Below are 20,282 nucleotides of genomic sequence, written 5' to 3'. Positions count from 1 at the left end.
GAAACGTACATTGCTGAGAATAATCTTCTGCTGTTTAGCGTGCTGCAAGGCGTTTGCGTCATGTGGAATCTGGTAACTCTTCGCTTTGATTTTGTCCCAGGTAGAAGTGTAGTTTTTCTGTTGATAGAAAAAGCCAGAACGTCACCATAAACATGTCATTTACAGATATCTATCACTTCTTATCAGTGACAGGAGGACAGACATTTTTACTGGATCTCCACTTACGTTGCTGAAAATGTATTTGAAGTTTTGGCATCTGACGTAATCGTGGGTATCCAGAACCGTGGTGTAGATGTGCTTCTCCTTTTGATAAGCCTCTCTGTAGTTGAGCTGTCAGTGATGAATGTTTCATTAATCCACTCAGTATGAGTTCAAAACTGAAACACTAATTTTGTAGTTTTTAAAAGTGCAGCTCACTCACCTCACTGGCCCAGGTGTGGCCCAGGACAGCAGTCACATAAGACGGGGTGTCTGTCACAATGGAGTAATTGTTGAACTCCTTCTTGGCGTTCTCTCTGTATTTAAGCTATACGGGAGCATATTATATAAGTACATTATCAAACACAAATAGAAAAAATCCAAATCCCCATAAACACACACACAATTCAGGAATCACATGTTTTTACTCACATCACTTTGCAGGTCATAGGACTTCTTGGCACGAAGAATCTCTGGTGTGTCCCAAACGTAGCAACCAATACCCTTCATCCAGTTCAGGTCATCCTTATAGAACACCTATCAAATGACAATAAACCCGGACAACATTATATATTTGCTTGCAGATAGAAACATCTATTAATGTGGGACGTGTAATAACATTTCTGGCGTTTATATAAATACAAAGATAAAAGATTTTGTATAATGTCTAGATAATGCTTCATGTAATACTTCATGTAATACAAGTTTGTACGGGATCTCGCACAACAATCAGGCACAACCAGGCGGCAGACGTGCACAGAAGAAGGACCTACATCACTGAGGATTTCGTTGGTCTTGCGGGCACGGATGGCGTCCTCCTGTTCAGGGTGGCAAGTCCACTGGTGCAGGTAGGTGCGGTAAAGAACATCACTCAGCATGTCCTGGCACCGCTTAGCTACCTGGTTAGCGATGATGTCGGATGGGATGTGGATTTTGGTTTTGGTTTGATTGTAGTCCTTCTGGTAGACCCTCTGTTTAGACACACACGATAGAAACTTACTGATTAGCGATGCAAAAGAGATTAATTTGAAATAAAGTTTACACGTATTAAAAAATAAGTTCAATCCACAAGGGTAACTAAAACACTTTGATAAACAAATAAACGGTCAGAATACATATCTATTGACCTTAGGATGAGTTAGAAACAATAATAATTAATTACCAATTTACACAACCGCCCCCTTCTCTATTCTTATATGCAGTCTATGATCTCAAAAATAAAATTAATACATTGAGACTTATTGATTCTATATACTTGTAATACACATATAGTGGCATCTAACATATTTTATTAATCACCATGTTTTTCTTTCAGCTACTCCCTTTAGGTATCGTCACAGCAGATCATCTGACTCCATCTTACCTTGTCCCCAGTATCCTCCTCTGTCACACCGACTTACTGCATGTCCTCCCTCACTACAACATGAACCTCCTCTGAGGTCTTCCTCTTTTCCTCCTGCTCGGCAGCTCCATCATATGTACTGTCCCTTATCGGCACGTAGCCAAACCATCTCAGCCTTGCCTCTCTAATTCGACACCAAACTACTCGACTAGAGCTGTTCTTCTAATATACTCATTTTTTTTCCATCTATCCATCAGCGTCACCATTCTCCAAATCCTACATCACAGCAGGCCTCACTGCTGTCTTGTAAACCTTCCCTTTCAGTCTTGCTGCTATCCTTCTGTCTAATGTGTTTTATTACCTCTGCTGAGGAGGTTATGTTTCAGACATATAGCACAACTTGTGAGAGACAGACAGACAGACAGACAGACAGACAGACAGACAGACAGACAGACAGACAGACAGACAGACAGACAGACAGACAGACAGACAGATAGATAGATAGATAGATAGATAGATAGATAGATAGATAGATAGATAGATAGATAGATAGATAGATAGATAGATAGAATTTTATTTCGGACATGCAAATATAATTGAAATAACAAGAGAAAAAACAACTTAAAAATCATCAAGTTTTCATGTATTTTTGTAGAAGCTCTTTTATTTTAAAACTTTGCATAAAAATTCTGCTGCCTTTGTTTGTATTGTCAACATTTAGGAAATTATACTGTTGTATCTGGATTCTGAATATTACATTAAAATTTGTATCCAGTTATCACGTCACATTTGAGCTCTGACCTCACTTTTACATTTCACATCTGCCTTTCTTGCAGGTGGGCCCCAAAATGTGTTATATCTTTTAATGATATAATATGTATTATATAGTACTATGAGTATCATAGTATTATATAATAACTTCATATTGTTCCTACATAATGTTTATACAGTCAAAACATCAACATCTGTCATGCTCCCTTTATTTGTATTTTACTGCACTACAAAGTTCTCATAGTATATTTAAAAACAACAAAGAAAACCAAATTATTAGATACAAAACACAACATTGTTTCCTTAACAGTAAATACTGTCCAGAGAGTGAGCTGCCTCTTTGAGTGCCTGTTGTTACTAATGGTTTCTTATTTCTCAGTGCATTGTGTAGTGGTGTAGTTTTTTATACTGTACTATATTTTGTAGTATCTCACCAGTGCCTTGTTCTTTTCCTGGTGTCCACAGCGCATCACTTCAGGGAAGTCCACCAGGGTTCCAGCCATGTAGTGACCTTTGGCCTTTTCGTGGGTATCCTTGTACTTGACCTAATGGTGTTTAGAATGATAAAAATTGCAGTAGTGCAAGAATAAAATATATCATGTTATTAGATTTAATCTTATCACAGTTCTAAAGAAATATAAGACACTCACATCACTAGCAATGTCCCTGCTCTTCTTGGAGATGACCAGTGGGATGTATTCATGGTTCAGCTGGTAGCTTGAAGCCTTCGACTCGTCCCAGTTTGATTTGTAGAGTTTCTAAAACCACAAAAGGTATATGCAAAGTTTAAGAAAAGCCTGGCACAATACATGTATATAACACAGAACTTACAATAAATAAATTAGAAATCTAGAAAGGATTTGATTATTATTTTTACGTTACCTCACTGATGATCTTAGCCACCTCCCTGCTATGGGCCAGTTGAGGAGTATCATCTGAGCCAATATAATGACCCTTTTCTGCATTGAAAGTCTCTTTGTACTTCAACTATTAGAGAAAAAATAACTTTTTTTCAGATCATTGCTCACCGGTTTTCCGATCGAGAGTCATTTTAAATATTAGATTTTGCATACATCACTCAGGTTGGCAGCATTAATCTTTGCCAAAACTATCTCTGGCCGGTCCACAACCAGGGTGAATCTTCCAAAACCTTCTTGGGCAGTCTTCTTGTAAAGTCTCTGTAAATAAAACAGAGCAGTGAGGCAAGACACAATGACACAACATGTGATTAAAAAAACCAACTGAAAAAGAGGCTGAATGTCATGTAATGCAGTAAACATACATCATTGAGAATCTCCTGGGCCTTCTTGACCTTCACATGTTCAACAGAGTCAGCTGCTACCCAGCCACAGCCTCGGAGCCATTCCAGATCTGACTTATAGACGTGCTAGAGATCGAAAGCAAGATGCATGTTAGGAAGTCAAGACAGACGTTTCTGTCAGATTATTATGTCAATATGATTAATAGTTACAAATGTGCTTTACATCGCTTTGCAGATCATAGGCTTTGCGAGCCTGGATAACATCGTTGGAGTCTGGCATGCACGTCCACTGGTGCAGGCGAGTTCTGTAGTTGTCGTCGTTGACTTGGATCTGGCATTTCTTAGCCAGTTCAAACTGCAGCATGTCCACTGGCAGGTTGAACTTGGTCTTGGACTTGTTGAAGTCCTTCTTGTACAGAGCATCGCTGGCGATCTTGGCTGAGTTCAGAGCCAGCATGAGCAGAGGGTCGTCTTGGACGCTGAGAGCACCAATGTGGTGACCGACCTGCTTACGGTATCCCTCCAGGTATTTATGCTACAAGACAGGCAAAAAAAAAAAGAAAGAACTTATTTTTACCACATTATTAAGTTGTCAGTTAAATCAAACCTGATTAAATTTTATCCTACTACTTACTTTGCTTTGCACTTTAGTTGTCTGGATGCACTGCTTGATTGGTACAGCATCTGGAGGCATGAAGTATCCTGTAGCTTTGACCTTATCCCATTCTTTGGTGTACAGTTTCTACAAAAGATAATGTATCACTTATTTTGCTAATAATAAAGCAGGAACTGCACAAGGCTGAAATTTGCTGAGTTAAAATATGCAGAAAATGCATCATATATGCCATCAGTCTTACCGGGTGAACATTCTTCGCCACTTCTCTGGCTGTGGCAAGAGATGGTGTGTCCACCAATGAGTACTTGGTCTTGTCCTGGTGCCAGGCCTCACGATATTTAGCCTGAGCAACGTGGGAAATCAAAATTCAGCTACCTGGAATTTGCCACTAGCACTATTTTGCCACACGGTTCACATTAAGAACAAAAAGTCAAAACCAAGCAGCATTTTGATGACAGGCAATCATCCCCACCTCATTCAGGACTTCAGCAGCATTCCTGGCACGGACTAAGTCAATTCTGTCAGCTGGAACCATGAATTGCTGTTTATCCAACTTGATCCGATAGCCTCTCTATACAAGAAAGAAATGGAAGAAACTATTCAGTGTGCATACACATACTTTTTATTTGTTTTTAAGTCTTAGTGAGGTACAAACTTACATCAGCCAGGATCTTCTGCGCATGCTTCACCTTCAACACCTCTACGGACTCATGTGGCATCCATCCACATCCACGTATCCACTCCATATCAGCTTTGTAAACAGCCTGAGAAAAGAAAGCAGGCAGATAATTTATGCAACTGTACACTATAGGACAAAAGTTGAAACATTGTTACTGGATGAACTGGACTGAAGAGTGAAAACAATAGTATTAGAGGAAAAACTGTAATGTATTTTATCCACTGTAAAAACAGTAAAAAGTGTATTTGGCTGCCGAATGAGTAAAACGAGTAAAAGGATTTACATTTAATAAATGTTTATGATCTGTTCTCTACTTTCTGACTACACTGACACTATTGATTGGTAGAATACTACCCACATGTGCAACTATAAACTTACATCACTCTGGAGATCGTAGGCCTTTCTGGCCTGAACCACATCATTGGAATCTGGCAGGCACGTCCACTGGTGCAGGTGAGTTCTGTAGTTGAAGTCGTTGACTTGGATCTGGCATTTCTTGGCCAGTTCCAGATTGAGCATGTCCACTGGCAGGTGGAACTTGGTCTTGGACTTGTTGAAGTCCTTCTTGTACAGAACATCACTGGCGATCTTGCCTGAGTTCAGAGCCAGCACGATTAGAGGGTCGTCCTGGACACTGAGAGCCCCAATGTGGTGACCGACCTGTTTTCGGTATCCCGTCTTGTACTTGTACTAAAGGGAGCAGAAATTAAAGGTTAATGCAAGTAGGACTAGACGTAGTCAGCAAGTAGATCATTTCTTAATGTTAATTTTGTTTTGTTTTTTTAACTTACATCACTGATAATATCTCTGGAAGCTTTAGCCTTTAGCACAGAGATAGCATCCTCCTTGATATGGTAGGCTCCTGCTTTCTGGTCATCCCATGCCTTTGTGTACAATTTCTGCACAGAACAAGAAATAAAGTTTTAAAAAAATCAACAAATAAATCAACAAAAATTGTGCGTCTGCACAGACAAGTTAAAAAGTAAACACTGGTAAAGTAAACACAAACGTACATTGCTGATATTAACAGCGTTGGCCTTGGCGAGTTCAAAGGTGGGGGTGTCGGGTGGCACATGAATGGTGAGCTTGTCTTTATCCCAGACTTCCCTATATTTCCTCTGTCAGAGATAAAAAAAAAAAAAAAAAACATTAACTGCTTCATCTTATCCACTTGAATAGATATTTTTATCAAATATTTGGGTTTCACAATTTAAAAAAAAATCCAAGAAACTACAGAAAGATGTTACTCACATCACTGAGGTTTTCAGCATTTTGCTTGGACAAGACAATAGCTGGGAGGTCAACGACACTGGTGAACTTGACCGTACTTGGGTGTTGGCGGTAGAGCCTTTCATTGAGGACAGTCTGGGCATGCTTCACTTTGACGACATCTATACAGTCCTGAGGTGACCAGCCGCATCCCCTGAGCCACTCCAGATCAGCTTTGTACACAGCCTACAAACACAAAAATCAGTTTGAACCTAATTAAATACAGAATTTGTTCATGTATGGTTTGCATTTGACAAACTGTGGGATGACTCAAAATGGATGTAAAAAGGTCTATTTAATCAGTTAGAGACAGATAGAGGCTTAAATGTTCTGAAAATAATTGAACAATCGATTAAAATCCAAAAAGTGCTTTCTACAACAATAGCATGTACTTACATCACTCTGCAAATCATAGACTTTTCTAGCCTGCACAACATCATTGGAGTCTGGCAGGCACGTCCACTGGTGCAGGTAAGTTCTGTAGTTGAAGTCGTTGACTTGGATCTGGCATTTCTTGGCCAGTTCAATTGTCAGCATATCTACTGGGAGGTGGAACTTGGTCTTGGTCTTGTTAAAGTCTTTCTTATAGACATTGTCGCTGGCAATCTTCCCTGCATTAGCGGCCAGCATAATTAGTGGATCATCTTTCACACTGAGAGCACCGATGTGATGGCCACACTGCTTGCGGAAACCAGCCTTGTATTTGTACTGGAAATATGGATAGAAATAATGCATCAGTTTCAAAATAAATTCAAAAATAACCCTACATTTACTGTGGTGAAGCAACAAAAAGACAAACTGGAGCAAGTGGGAAACATAAACTTACATCACTGATGATGTTTCTGGAAGCCTTGGCTGATATAACAGAGATTGCATCCTTGGGAAGGTAGTAGCCTTTGTTGATCATTTCCATATAGCCTTCACGATAAAATTTCTGGAGATAAAAGAATAATGCTTTTAGGGTCTCATGTTCTATACACTGTAATACAAAGAGCAGTACCTATGAAAACATAATCATTTGTACCATGCTAACATGTTGTAAAACCTATGCAAGAAGAGACTGTATTACCAGACTGGTGTTGAGTTTATTCTGCTGGGCCAAGATGATCTCTGGGGTGTCAGGCATTACATGAATGTTGGTCTTATCATTCTCCCAGGCAGCAATGTAGGCTTTCTGTAAAAAGCAGATTAATATACTCAGTATACATAAAATGACTCAAAGCCCTACAAAATAAAAAGTTAGTGTCATTGGTGTGACACAAAAAGAACCTCATATACTTTTGATGCACTACTTTTAAAGACCTGGCTCCCACAGAACAATAATGGATAAGATGTGCTATCTGTACCTTGTCCATAACCTGGGCATTGGCCTGAGCAAGGGCATATGGCATGTCAGCTGTATTAGCAGTGAACTTGAAGTTGCTGGGATGCTGACGATACTTTCTCTCACTCAGAATCTCTGCCGCTTTCTTGGCTTTCTCCACATCAATTGAACCAATTGGCACCCATCCCATTCCCTTGATCCATTCCATGTCAGCCTTATACACAGCCTGCAAGCCGAAGGAGAAGAAGAACCACAGGTCACAGCTACAGATAAGCCACAGAAGACAGAGACTGGAGCTAATATTCAGCAAAAAGTGATAAGTGCTCACATCACTCTGCAGGTCATAAGCCTTTCTGGCCTGAACCACATCATTGGAGTCTGGCAGGCACGTCCAGTTGTGCAGGTGAGTTCTGTAGTTGAAGTCGTTGACTTGGATCTGGCATTTCTTGGCCAGTTCCAGATTGAGCATGTCCACTGGCAGGTGGAACTTGGTCTTGGACTTGTTGAAGTCCTTCTTGTACAAAACATCACTGGCGATCTTGCCCGAATTCAAAGCCAACACGATTAGAGGGTCGTCCTGGACACTGAGAGCCCCAATGTGGTGACCGACCTGTTTTCGGTATCCCGTCTTGTACTTATACTGTGTGGCGAGCAGGAAGGAAATCAAAGTTAAGACAATAAATTTAAGCAAATAAAGTCAATAACAGAGAAGGAAAAACAATGTCACCTACATCGCTGATGATTTCTCTTCCATGTTTGGCAGCAACGACAGAGACAGCATCGGGCTTGAGGTCATAGCCCTTTCTGAAAATATCCTCAACGGCTTCCTTGTATATTTTCTGAAGGAAAGAGAAAATAAATAGTTACATTTAATCTGGGAATTCTCAAGCTAATTTTAGCAAGTCATATGTTAGCAAGTACACAGAGGACAAACTACTATTCCCTTCAATATGCCACTCTTGTTTTTTTTTTATAAACTTTTCAAGAATCACATATTTATATTTGATAATAATCATTGAATCATTTCAAATGCAAAAGTACAAATTGAGACATAGGAGAATATTTTTATCTGCACATGAAGAAAAAAAAACCCTAAAAAAATCAATTTTATCTACTTGGATTTTATTGTCCTAATCATTTGTGCAGACAAAAAGTACCTGGCTGATGTTGTAAGCATTAGCTTTGGCAAGCAACAGCTCAGGGGTGTCAGGGGGCACATGGACCTTAATCTTTTCAGCATCCCAAGCAGCAACGTAGGTTCTCTGTGGTGGGAAACACAAAAGACAGAATGAAACAGAAAGTGCAAACAAGAGGACTTAACAGAAGGCAAATCAATGGAATTACAAACATAATACACTTTACCTTGTTCATGATATCAGCATTTGTTTTGGCTAAGACTAAAGGCATGGAGGTCATGTCTGTCTTATATTTCAGTGTGTCAGGTCTCTGCTTATAGAGGCGGTCGCTGAGGATTTTTGCAGCGTTCTTGGCCTTCAGCACGTCCAGTGATCCAATGGGGATCCATCCAACACCAACAACCTCATCCAAGTCAGCTTTGTATACAGCCTAGAAAAGTATACATGAATTCGAACATCAGAACACAAGAATAGTGACAAAATCAGCAGCATGGTTCACTGAGTATCCCGCAAAAGGACTTACGTCACTCTGGAGATCGTAGGCCTTTCTGGCCTGAACCACATCATTGGAGTCTGGCAGGCACGTCCACTGGTGCAGGTGAGTTCTGTAGTTGAAGTCGTTGACTTGGATCTGGCATTTCTTGGCCAGTTCCAGATTGAGCATGTCCACTGGCAGGTTGAACTTGGTCTTGGACTTGTTGAAGTCCTTCTTGTACAGAGCATCACTGGCAATCTTGGCTGAGTTCAGAGCCAGCATGACAAGGGGGTCGTCGTGGATGCTGCGAGCGCCGATGTGGTGACCAACTTGCTTACGGTATCCTGTCTTGTACTTGTACTGGATAAAATTAGCCGAAAAAAAATTTATGTTACAAGTAGAACGATGCTTAAATTATGTTAAAGTGTCAGTAAACAGACACTTGGTACAGTATGACCACTTACGTCACTGATGATTTCCCTGGAGGCCTTAGCAGCCTTTACAGAGATTGCATCCACAGGGAGGAAATAGCCTTTCTTGATAGTTTCTTCATATCCTTGTCTGTATAGTTTCTGCAAAATAAGACATATGCACATTTTTTTAACTAAACTTCAACCTTTACTTTAACTTTCAATGTTCTAGTTTTGGCACCTAATTATAAAGTGATAAGGTTTGCTTAAGGGATCATATTCGCCAAGTCTACTGTAAGAATATCAGTGTGCTAGTAACTCAAGCCAAAGCATTCTGAATGAAGCTTAATGTCTTAATGAGTACACTTAACTCCTAACAGGTATTTTCCATTTTTTTGAAATTATTATAAATATTGAAAATATTTTGAAAGTATTCTTGTTGACATAATAAATCATGCTCTGAAATGATACTAACTTTGCTCATGGTTATTGCATTTTGTTGTGAGAGGACGATCTCAGGAGTGTCAGGTTTAATGTGCAGCGTGGTCTTGTCCTTCTCCCATGCTTCAGTGTAGAGGCGCTGGAAAAAACACAAATAATGCAGCGTTAATTAATGATTCTGACAAAAGTGATAACCAGATAGAAATGGCTTTGAAAGTCTTTAATGAAGAATTCTACCTTGTTCATGGTTAGGGCGTTATTCTTTGCCAGCACAAGATTCATGGCATCTACTGGGCTGGTAAATGGAACTTTGCTGGGATGCTGGCGGTACTTCCTTTCACTCAAAACTTCTGCAGCCTTCTTAGCTTTCTCCACATCAAGCGAGCCAATGGGGACCCAACCCAGGCCCTGGAGCCACTTCAGGTCAGCTTTGTAGACAGCCTGACATACACGGCAGAACAGCCTTGTGATATACTTTTAGTAGCACAAACACAGAATTAAAAAGCAATAAAAAGAATCATGAAAACAACTATTACATCACTCTGCAGGTCATATGCATGTCTGGCCTGGACCACATCATTGGAGTCTGGCAGGCACGTCCACTGGTGCAGGTGAGTTCTGTAGTTGAAGTCGTTGACTTGGATCTGGCATTTCTTGGCCAGTTCCAGATTGAGCATGTCCACTGGCAGGTGGAACTTGGTCTTGGACTTGTTGAAGTCCTTCTTGTACAGAGCATCGCTGGCAATCTTGGCTGAGTTCAGAGCCAGCATGACGAGGGGGTCGTCCTGGATGCTGCGAGCACCGATGTGGTGACCGACCTGCTTACGGTATCCTGTCTTGTACTTGTACTGGATGAAAAATAAAATATTATCATCAATGTCTTTGAACAGTTTTATACATTGTGTATGATGAATTTTATTGATTATTATTTTCTTATACATTTACATATTACCAAGCCCTTTACAGTGCCGTATCAAATCTATTATACCTATATCGCACTATTATTTATTCTTATGTAAATAATTCAGATTAAAGACACACATCACTGGCAATGTCCCTTGAAGCTCTCGCCGCAATGACGGAAATGGCATCATTGCGCAGATCATAGCCCTTCTTCTTGGAGTCTTCATATGCCTGCTTGTACTTTTTCTGTAAGGAAACACAATGATCCAACAGATGGAAGTTATATACATTTAAAATTCATAAGTGATGTGAGTCTTTCTACACCACAAATGCCTACATACCACACTGTAGTTAACGTTGTTTGCTTTGGCCAGAAGGACATCCATAGCATCGGGCATGAGATGGATCTTTGTCTTCTCGTTCTCCCAAGCTTCAATGTATGCTTTCTGCAGTAACAAAAACAGATAATGAGCAACTGTTTACATTACTACTTGTAAATGTATATATACATTTTATAATAACTTAATTTAAATACAACATCCAGTATGGCTGACGTAGATTTCAAATGGGATTTCATACCTTGTTCATAACCTGAGCATTGGCCTTAGCCAGTGCTATGGGCATGTCTTCAGTGGATATTTTAAACTTGTAGTTGCTCGGGTGCTGACGATACTTTCTCTCATTCAGGATCTCACCAGCTTTCTTCACCTTCTCAACATCTAATGAACCTATTGGCACCCAACCAATACCCTGCAAAATCTTCAGATCCTCCTTGTACACAGCCTTGAGGAAAAAAGGATTTATTATGATTAAAAATATTCTAAAACTGGAAAATATATTTATTAATTAACATGATTATTTTACACCACTGAAATTCAAAGACTCACATCACTCTGCAGGTCATATGCATGTCTGGCCTGGACCACATCATTGGAGTCTGGCAGGCACGTCCACTGGTGCAGGTGAGTTCTGTAGTTGAAGTCGTTGACTTGGATCTGGCATTTCTTGGCCAGTTCCAGATTGAGCATGTCCACTGGCAGGTGGAACCTGGTCTTGGACTTGTTGAAGTCCTTCTTGTACAGAACATCACTGGCAATCTTGGCTGAGTTCAGAGCCAGCATGAGCAGAGGGTCGTCCTGGATGCTGCGAGCACCGATGTGGTGACCGACCTGTTTACGGTATCCTGTCTTGTACTTGTACTGTGAAAATAATGATTGGAGTTAGCGGGGTCTGATATTTAAATATAAAAGTTTATCATTGTTCAGATCCAGTGAGCTTACATCACTGGCAATGTCCCTGGAAGCTCTGGCTGCAATGATGGATATGGCGTCATTTCGCATATCGTAGCCCTTCTTCTTGGAATCTTCATATGCCTGCTTGTACTTTTTCTGTTCATGATCACAAAAAACAGATTTTAAACATGTAATAAAAACAAAAAATAATAGTGTTCAGAATCATGAATACTTAAATACCTGCCTTGACATCTTATCAAGATATTAATGCAATAAATTCAATGATCTGAATTAATTATTCAAAACAAATGTTTAAATTGCTTAAACAGTAAAACGTTTTAATTTCCTACATACCACACTGTAGTTAACATTGTTTGCTTTAGCCAGAAGGACATCCATAGCATCGGGCATGACATGGATCTTTGTCTTCACGTTCTCCCAGGCTTCAATGTATGCTCTCTGTAATCATGGAAAAATGTAAACACTATCAACCATGAAGCTGTGCACAGAATCATTTCTTTACCATGTCAGCATTAGTACTTCACCAGAGTCATTCTGTATTAGTTATACTTTGCTGCATTTTGAGTGTTATTGAATTTTTACCTTGTTCATAACCTGAGCATTGGCCTTAGCCAGTGCTATGGGCATGTCTTCAGTGGATATTTTAAAACCATATTTGCTCGGGTGCTGACGATACTTTCTCTCACTCAGGATCTCACCAGCTTTCTTCACCTTCTCAACATCTAATGAACCTATTGGCACCCAACCAATACCCTGCAAAATCTTCAGATCCTCCTTGTACACAGCCTAGAAAAAAAGAAAGAAAGTGTTGTGGCAAAAGTTGGCAGATATACAAAAAACTATATGTAGAAATATAGAATATAGAAACTGTATATATATATATATAAATTATAAATATATACACACATCACTCTGCAGGTCATATGCATGTCTGGCCTGGACCACATCATTGGAGTCTGGCAGGCACGTCCACTGGTGCAGGTGAGTTCTGTAGTTGAAGTCGTTGACTTGGATCTGGCATTTCTTGGCCAGTTCCAGATTGAGCATGTCCACTGGCAGGTGGAACCTGGTCTTGGACTTGTTGAAGTCCTTCTTGTACAGAGCATCGCTGGCAATCTTGGCTGAGTTCAGAGCCAGCATGAGCAGAGGGTCGTCCTGGATGCTGCGAGCACCGATGTGGTGACCGACCTGTTTACGGTATCCTGTCTTGTACTTGTACTGGATGAAAAATAAAATAATATCATCACTGCCTTTAAACAGTTTTATACATGCTGTACAATGGGTTTTATTATTTAAAAAAATTCATGTATGCATTAATAAGCCCTATAAATCAATATCAAAACTAATATATTTGCACTATTATTATGATACAATTAGTATATTTTTTTATGTAAATAATTCAGATTAAAGACACACATCACTGGCAATGTCCCTGGAAGCTCTCGCCGCAATGACGGAAATGGCATCATTGCGCAGATCATAGCCCTTCTTCTTGGAGTCTTCATATGCCTGCTTGTACTTTTTCTGTAAGGAAACACAATGATCCAACAGATGGAAGTTATATACATTTAAAATTCATAAGTGATGTGAGTCTTTCTACACCACAAATGCCTACATACCACACTGTAGTTAACATTGTTTGCTTTAGCCAGAAGGACATCCATAGCATCGGGCATGAGATGGATCTTTGTCTTCTCGTTCTCCCAAGCTTCAATGTATGCTTTCTGCAGTAACAAAAATGAAAAAAAAAAAAAGACAAAAAGTACTTACATTGTGACCTCTGTGTGAATTTTACAATAACTTAATTTACATACAACATCCAGTATGGCTGATGGAGGTTTTAAATGGGATTTCATACCTTATTCATAACCTGAGCATTGGCCTTAGCCAGTGCTATGGGCATGTCTTCAGTGGATATTTTAAACTTGTAGTTGCTCGGTTGCTGACGATACTTTCTCTCACTCAGGATCTCACCAGCTTTCTTCACCTTCTCAACATCTAATGAACCTATTGGCACCCAACCAATACCCTGCAGCATCTTCAGATCCTCCTTGTACACAGCCTGGAAGAAAAAACAAAAACCAAGAATGATTTGCAATGATTGAATCTGGTGGACAACAAAAACGATATATAGTAAAAAAAACACGAGTCCTGCAATATAATAATATTTTCATAATATAAATTATTAAAATATACTCACATCACTTTGTATGTTATACGCATGTCTGGCCTGGACCACATCATTGGAGTCTGGCAGGCATGTCCAGTTGTGCAGTCGGGTGATGTAGTTGAAATGGTTGACTTGAATCTGGTTCTTCTTGGCCAGTTCAAAGGCCATCATGTCCACTGGCAGGTGGAACTTGGTCTTGGACTTGTTGAAGTCCTTCTTGTACAGAGCATCACTGGCAATCTTGGCTGAATTTAGAGCCAGCATGAGCAGAGGGTCATCCTGGATGCTGCGAGCACCGATGTGGTGACCCACTTGCTTACGGTATCCTGTCTTGTACTTGTACTAAAAAAGCAATAGTGTGACGTTTAGTCACCAAACAGCATATTAGAATAAATGTTCACATAAAGCAATACAGCAAAGAGAATATAAACTGACACTTACATCACTAGCAATTGTAGTGGAAGCTTTAGCAGCTTGGACGGCAATGGCATCGCTACGAAGATTATGGCCCTTCTTCTTGGATAGTTCATGATCCAACTTGTACAGTTTCTATAGCAAGAAATAATGTCAACAAGGAAACCATGTCTACCTTCAAATGGACATGCTAATAGTATTAGTGTAATTGTTTCCCTAACTGTCATCCATATCATTACAGACAGGAAACTGCATATTATACGATACCTCACTGTAGTTCTTCCTGTTTTCCCGTGCCAGAACAATGTCCATTGCATCAGGCATGACATGGACTGAAGTCTTGTCTTTTTCCCAGGCTTTGATGTAGGATTGCTAAAGAAGCAAAATGTAATTATCGGCTTCACATAAAGTAAAGAGAAAGTACTTTTCAGTTATATTCATGACCAGTGTTGGGAAGGTTACTTTTAAAATGTAACTACAGATTACAGATTACATGCCCCAAAATGAATTTTGTAACGTATTCCGTTACGTTACTCAATGAGAGTAAAGTATTCTGATTACTTTGGATTACTTAATATATTATCATGCTTTTTACAACTACATGAATGAACTATTGCTGTGTTACTATTACTGAAGGTTACTCGCCATACCAATACCAACTAGATTTTTAAATCTTGATATAAAATGAGTAACAGTAGGTGGACATTAGGTAAGGCTGCACTTATTGCAGCGATCTTGTATAGAAAACTGTTCCGCGCATATATAAAACAGGTCCGCGGCTCCGAACCGTAGTAAATGGTAACATGTGCCGCGAGATTGAGACACGGGCATTAGAGGCTCTTAATGCGTGTTTTGTTTGGGTTTCCACCGGCGTGGAATTACCAGAAATATAGAGTTCATAGTCTTATGAAACAGGAAAAGACCGCCGTGTAATCCATTCATTTCAACAAAGTAACTGTATTCTGAATACCACCTTTTTAAACGGTAACTGTAACAGAATACAGTTACTCATATTTTGTATTTTAAATACGTAACGGCGGTACATGTATTCGGTTACTCCCCAACACTGTTCATGACAGATTCTCTTCTGTACCTTATCCATAATCTGGTTGTTGGTAGTGGCCAGTGTCAAGTCCATAGAGTGCATATCTTTGGTGAATTTGAAGTTGGTAGGAGGCTGACGATACAGTTTCTCATTGAGGGCCTTCCCTGCTGATTTTACTTTCTCAACATCCAGCGATCCAATAGGGACCCATCCTATTCCTTTGATGTAGTGCTCATACTCACTCTTGTACTGGTTCTGCGGGGAATACACAAATGTTTATTTCACAGTGGTAGCAATTGTGTAAAATTGTTATCTGTTCAAACTTTTACACATACATCACTGGCAATAAACTGCATGTTACGAGCAAGTTCCAGGTTCATGGCATCAGGCAGGAGAGCATTAGTGTGCTGAATGTGTCTGTATCCAGCCATAGTCTGAGCAGCAGAAGCCTGCTTGGCATGGACCACACTGAGCATGTCCACTGGGGAGTGATACTTCAGCTTGGCCTTGTGGTAGTCCTTCTTGTAGTTCTTGTCACTCTGCATCTTTGCCAACTCCATGTAGTGAACCAGCAGAGGATCGTCCTGGAGGCTGCGGAAGCCAACATGGTGGCCTCTCGCCTTCTCATAAGCCAATTTGTACTTGTACTGTAATAATAAATACACACTTGGTCAGCATGTGTGATGGGCTGTAGGAAATAAACCCCTTGACTTGCTACATTTACTTTATTTTCTACTTACGTTGCTGGCAATGGTGGTGCCAGCCTTGGCAGCCAGAATGGGGATAGCATCTGCTTTGAGGTTGTAGCCTTTATTAGCCATCTCCACAACACCAGCTTTGTAAAGTTTCTGAAATTACATATGACTAAGGTAAGTGATTTGCATTATTAACAGCCTAATAAATAACAAGACTCAGCAGGTTTATTAATTTGACGGATTCCCCTTACATTGCTCATATTGAGGGCATTAGCCTTTGCAAGGAGAATCTCAGGAGCATCTGGCATAATATGAACAGTCAGTTTGTCCTTTTCCCATGCAGCAGTGTATGCTTTCTGCAAGAAAAAATCATTAGAAAAATCAAATAATAGTGTCAGTTCTGAACAATGTTTTTGACAATATTGTGTGGCTTTGTTCTCCAATTAAAGTTAAAAGATTTCACCTTGTTCATGATCTGATTGTTGGCAGTAGCCAGAGTCAAGTCCATGGAGTCCATCAGCTTGCTGTACTTGAGGTTGGATGGATGAGTGCGGTATTTCTTTTCACTAAGAATTTGACCGCCAACTTTAGCAGTCTCAACTGAAAGTGATCCAATAGGGACCCATCCTATTCCTTTGATGTAGTGCTCATACTCACTCTTGTACTGGTTCTGAGGGGAATACACAATTGTTTTTTCACAGCTATGCACTATAAGGGCAGTAACTGTGTAAAATTGTTATCTATTCAAATTGTTATACATACATCACTGGCAATAAACTGCATGTTACGAGCAAGTTCCAGGTTTATGGCATCAGGCAGGAGAGCATTAGTGTGCTGAATGTGTCTGTATCCAGCCATAGTCTGAGCAGCAGAAGCCTGCTTGGCATGGACCACACTGAGCATGTCCACTGGGGTGTGATACTTCAGCTTGGCCTTGTGGTAGTCCTTCTTGTAGTTCTTGTCACTCTGCATCTTTGCCACTTGCATGTAGTGAACCAGCAGAGGATCATCCTGGAGGCTGCGGAAGCCAACATGGTGGCCTCTCGCCTTCTCATAAGCCAATTTGTACTTGTACTGTAACAATAAATGTGCACTTGGTCAGCATCTGTAATGGGCTGTAGGAAATAAACTCCTTAACTTGCTAGATTTGCTTTATTGTCTACTTACGTTGCTGGCAATGGTGGTGCCAGCCTTGGCAGCCAGAATGGGGATAGCATCTGCTTTGAGGTTGTAGCCTTTATTAGCCATCTCCACAACACCAGCTTTGTAAAGTTTCTGTGAAAACATATACAATGACAGAAAGGTCACGCTACAGTTAAGGATCATACATATATTATATAGCCATGGCTTACAGCATAATGGTTAGATAAGATATAGATGTTAAATCATATAAATAATTGAATAAATAATAATAAATATAATTTGTAATGCCTTACATTGCTCATGTTCAGAGCATTAGCCTTCGCCAGCAGAATCTCAGGAGCGTCTGGCATGACATGGGTGGTCACTTTGTCCTTCTCCCAGGCTGCGGTGTATGCTTTCTGTAGGTCAAGAAATCAGTGAAAGGGGTCAATCACAATTTTTATCACAAACAAGACTATCTCTATTTTGAGACCCTATACAACACATCTGAAAATACTGCACCTTGTTCATGATCTGGTTGTTGGCACTAGCCAAAGCCAAGTCCATGGAGTCCATCAGTTTGCTAAACTTGAAATTTGATGGATGAGTGCGGTACTTATTTTCACTCTGAATCTGACCGCCAACCTTGGCAGTTTCAACAGCAAGCGAGCCAATAGGGACCCATCCAATGCCTTTGACAAAGTTATTCCAGTCAGATTTGTAATCATTCTGGAAAAAAAAGTCATGACGCAAATTAGTTCCAAAGTAAAGATAAATGATCTTTTGTAGTTCAAATCTGGTTTTTATTATTTTTTTAAAATGGCATACATATGACTATCTTTGCTACTTACATCACTTGACTGGAGGTTCATGGTTCGACACAGCCGCAGGTGCATGTTGTCAGGGAGAAGCAAGTAGCTGTGAGGGATCTTCTTGTATCCAGCCATTGTCTGAACAGCAGAAGCCTGCTTGGCATGAGCCACACTGAGCATGTCCACTGGGGTATGATACTTCAGCTTGGCCTTGTGGTAGTCCTTCTTGTAGTTCTTGTCACTCTGCATTCTGGCCACCTCCATGTAGTGAACCAGCAGAGGATCGTCCTGGAGGCTGCGGAAGCCAACATGGTGGCCTCTCGCCTTCTCATAAGCCTTTTTGTACTGGACCTAAAGAAAAAAAAAAGAAAAAGTGATGTGTTGATTCTTTCTTTTTTACAGTTAAATTTAGTTAAATTTATTACATGCATTTATTACATACATTGCTGGCAATATGCCTGCCGTGCTTGGCATGCAGGATGGGAATAGCATCAGGCTTCATGTCATATCCCTTGGCAATGTCTTCCACCCACTTGTGCCTGTAATGACTCTGCAAATAAACAGCAAAGTGTTACAACAACTTTTTGCACAACTATGCTCATATACACCTTGAACCTCAGGAAATTGCTATTGCTTCAACTTGCATATTCAGTTAAATAATTTGTGCTCTAACCTCGCTAATAGTCTGGGCATTAAACTTAGCCTGGAGAAACTCGGGGCAGTCAGATGGCAGATGGTAGGTGTGCATGAACTTCTCTCCAGAAGCTTTGTATGTAGTCTAGTCAGAGAAAAGAAACAACAGTGAATGTTTAAAGAATCTCTACATAAGTATCTTCTGTTAAGAAAAGGGATTCTTACGATGTCCATCTGTTTAGTGTTGGCCATAGCCAGAGTCATGTTCATGGCATCGGTCTTGCTTGTATATTTGAAATTACTGGGGTGCTGGCGGTAATTTCTTTCATCCAGTGCAGCTTTAGCGGTTTTGGCTTTTTCAACATCCAGAGAACCAATAGGGACCCATCCTATACCTTTAGAGTAGCTGTTGTAATCTGACTTGTAGACATTCTGTGGGTATTTAGAGAAAATCTAAATTAATCAAAGGTCATAATCAAATATATACATATATGTAATGCTATATATGTTGTTCCAGGATGAGACCAATATATAAAGATAAGATGAAAAGAATACACACGTCACTCTGAATCTCCATCATGTTGCGACACAGCCGCAGGTGCATGTTGTCAGGAAGAAGCAAGAAGCTGTGGGGGATCTTCTTGTATCCAGCCATTGTCTGAACAGCAGAAGCCTGCTTGGCATGAGCCACACTGAGCATATCCACTGGGGTGTGATACTTCAGCTTGGCCTTGTGGTAGTCCTTCTTGTAGTTCTTGTCACTCTGCATCTTTGCCACTTGCATATAGTGAACCAGCAGAGGATCATCCTGGAGGCTGCGGAAGCCAACGTGGTGGCCCTTTTCTTTCTCATAGGCCAGCTTATACTTGTACTGTATTAAATAAAATGCAATATAAGTAATATTATTAAATGCATTAACATTTAAAAATTATTATGAAAAGCATAATTCCAGCTTACATTGCTGGCAATGTTTCTTGAAGTTTTGGCTGCTACGATGGGAATGGAATCCTCTTTCATGTGATGTCCTTTGAGCAGATCTTGGCGGTGAGAATAAGTGTAATAATTCTAAACAAAAAGATAATCAGTGATATTGTTACAAAAACATTCACAATTAAATTTCTTTGTATGTTTCATATGTGCTTAAATCAATCTGCAGCTAACCTGGCTGATGTTGGCAGCATTGTATCTGGCTTGCAGAAATTGGGGGGCATCAGGAGGGAGATTGTAAGTGTGCATGAACTTCTCTCCGCTGGCTTTGTACTCTTTCTGTGTAATTACAGTGAAGGCAAGAATTTATTTCTTCTCTGAAAAGG

At 40.1% G+C, this 20,282-nt stretch overlaps 1 protein-coding gene across 17 annotated transcripts in view; it reads right to left on the bottom strand.

The window, feature by feature from the left end:
• neb (nebulin) overlaps window positions 1-20,282 on the bottom strand; it is a 62,504-nt gene that overhangs the window by 28,042 nt on the left and 14,180 nt on the right. For all 17 annotated transcript variants that reach the window (XM_076875321.1, XM_076875324.1, XM_076875320.1 and 14 more), the window contains 62 exons: window positions 20,131-20,235; window positions 19,927-20,034; window positions 19,529-19,840; window positions 19,195-19,401; window positions 19,010-19,114; window positions 18,779-18,886; window positions 18,376-18,687; window positions 18,047-18,253; window positions 17,839-17,943; window positions 17,570-17,677; window positions 17,165-17,476; window positions 16,866-17,072; window positions 16,654-16,758; window positions 16,448-16,555; window positions 16,043-16,354; window positions 15,756-15,962; window positions 14,930-15,034; window positions 14,690-14,797; window positions 14,279-14,590; window positions 13,937-14,140; window positions 13,698-13,802; window positions 13,495-13,602; window positions 12,985-13,296; window positions 12,661-12,864; window positions 12,412-12,516; window positions 12,106-12,213; window positions 11,713-12,024; window positions 11,405-11,608; window positions 11,167-11,271; window positions 10,964-11,071; window positions 10,459-10,770; window positions 10,160-10,363; window positions 9,957-10,061; window positions 9,536-9,643; window positions 9,120-9,431; window positions 8,823-9,026; window positions 8,618-8,722; window positions 8,192-8,299; window positions 7,789-8,100; window positions 7,483-7,686; window positions 7,206-7,310; window positions 6,963-7,070; window positions 6,533-6,844; window positions 6,119-6,322; window positions 5,881-5,985; window positions 5,659-5,766; window positions 5,246-5,557; window positions 4,848-4,952; window positions 4,661-4,759; window positions 4,430-4,531; window positions 4,207-4,314; window positions 3,796-4,107; window positions 3,594-3,698; window positions 3,385-3,489; window positions 3,194-3,298; window positions 2,962-3,069; window positions 2,746-2,856; window positions 972-1,169; window positions 631-735; window positions 422-526; window positions 226-330; window positions 10-117 (listed from right to left, as the gene is read on the bottom strand). In XM_076875321.1, the coding sequence (XP_076731436.1) occupies window positions 10-117; window positions 226-330; window positions 422-526; window positions 631-735; window positions 972-1,169; window positions 2,746-2,856; window positions 2,962-3,069; window positions 3,194-3,298; window positions 3,385-3,489; window positions 3,594-3,698; window positions 3,796-4,107; window positions 4,207-4,314; window positions 4,430-4,531; window positions 4,661-4,759; window positions 4,848-4,952; window positions 5,246-5,557; window positions 5,659-5,766; window positions 5,881-5,985; window positions 6,119-6,322; window positions 6,533-6,844; window positions 6,963-7,070; window positions 7,206-7,310; window positions 7,483-7,686; window positions 7,789-8,100; window positions 8,192-8,299; window positions 8,618-8,722; window positions 8,823-9,026; window positions 9,120-9,431; window positions 9,536-9,643; window positions 9,957-10,061; window positions 10,160-10,363; window positions 10,459-10,770; window positions 10,964-11,071; window positions 11,167-11,271; window positions 11,405-11,608; window positions 11,713-12,024; window positions 12,106-12,213; window positions 12,412-12,516; window positions 12,661-12,864; window positions 12,985-13,296; window positions 13,495-13,602; window positions 13,698-13,802; window positions 13,937-14,140; window positions 14,279-14,590; window positions 14,690-14,797; window positions 14,930-15,034; window positions 15,756-15,962; window positions 16,043-16,354; window positions 16,448-16,555; window positions 16,654-16,758; window positions 16,866-17,072; window positions 17,165-17,476; window positions 17,570-17,677; window positions 17,839-17,943; window positions 18,047-18,253; window positions 18,376-18,687; window positions 18,779-18,886; window positions 19,010-19,114; window positions 19,195-19,401; window positions 19,529-19,840; window positions 19,927-20,034; window positions 20,131-20,235 (10,437 nt within the window). The remainder of the gene's footprint in view (window positions 1-9; window positions 118-225; window positions 331-421; window positions 527-630; window positions 736-971; window positions 1,170-2,745; window positions 2,857-2,961; window positions 3,070-3,193; window positions 3,299-3,384; window positions 3,490-3,593; window positions 3,699-3,795; window positions 4,108-4,206; window positions 4,315-4,429; window positions 4,532-4,660; window positions 4,760-4,847; window positions 4,953-5,245; window positions 5,558-5,658; window positions 5,767-5,880; window positions 5,986-6,118; window positions 6,323-6,532; window positions 6,845-6,962; window positions 7,071-7,205; window positions 7,311-7,482; window positions 7,687-7,788; window positions 8,101-8,191; window positions 8,300-8,617; window positions 8,723-8,822; window positions 9,027-9,119; window positions 9,432-9,535; window positions 9,644-9,956; window positions 10,062-10,159; window positions 10,364-10,458; window positions 10,771-10,963; window positions 11,072-11,166; window positions 11,272-11,404; window positions 11,609-11,712; window positions 12,025-12,105; window positions 12,214-12,411; window positions 12,517-12,660; window positions 12,865-12,984; window positions 13,297-13,494; window positions 13,603-13,697; window positions 13,803-13,936; window positions 14,141-14,278; window positions 14,591-14,689; window positions 14,798-14,929; window positions 15,035-15,755; window positions 15,963-16,042; window positions 16,355-16,447; window positions 16,556-16,653; window positions 16,759-16,865; window positions 17,073-17,164; window positions 17,477-17,569; window positions 17,678-17,838; window positions 17,944-18,046; window positions 18,254-18,375; window positions 18,688-18,778; window positions 18,887-19,009; window positions 19,115-19,194; window positions 19,402-19,528; window positions 19,841-19,926; window positions 20,035-20,130; window positions 20,236-20,282) is intronic.

Source organism: Maylandia zebra, linkage group LG16, assembly GCF_041146795.1.
Source record: "Maylandia zebra isolate NMK-2024a linkage group LG16, Mzebra_GT3a, whole genome shotgun sequence".
In the NCBI taxonomy this organism is placed as follows: Eukaryota; Metazoa; Chordata; class Actinopteri; order Cichliformes; family Cichlidae; genus Maylandia; species Maylandia zebra.
The sequence above is the reverse complement of the archived record's forward strand: the minus strand, read 5'-3'. Positions and strand labels throughout refer to the sequence as shown.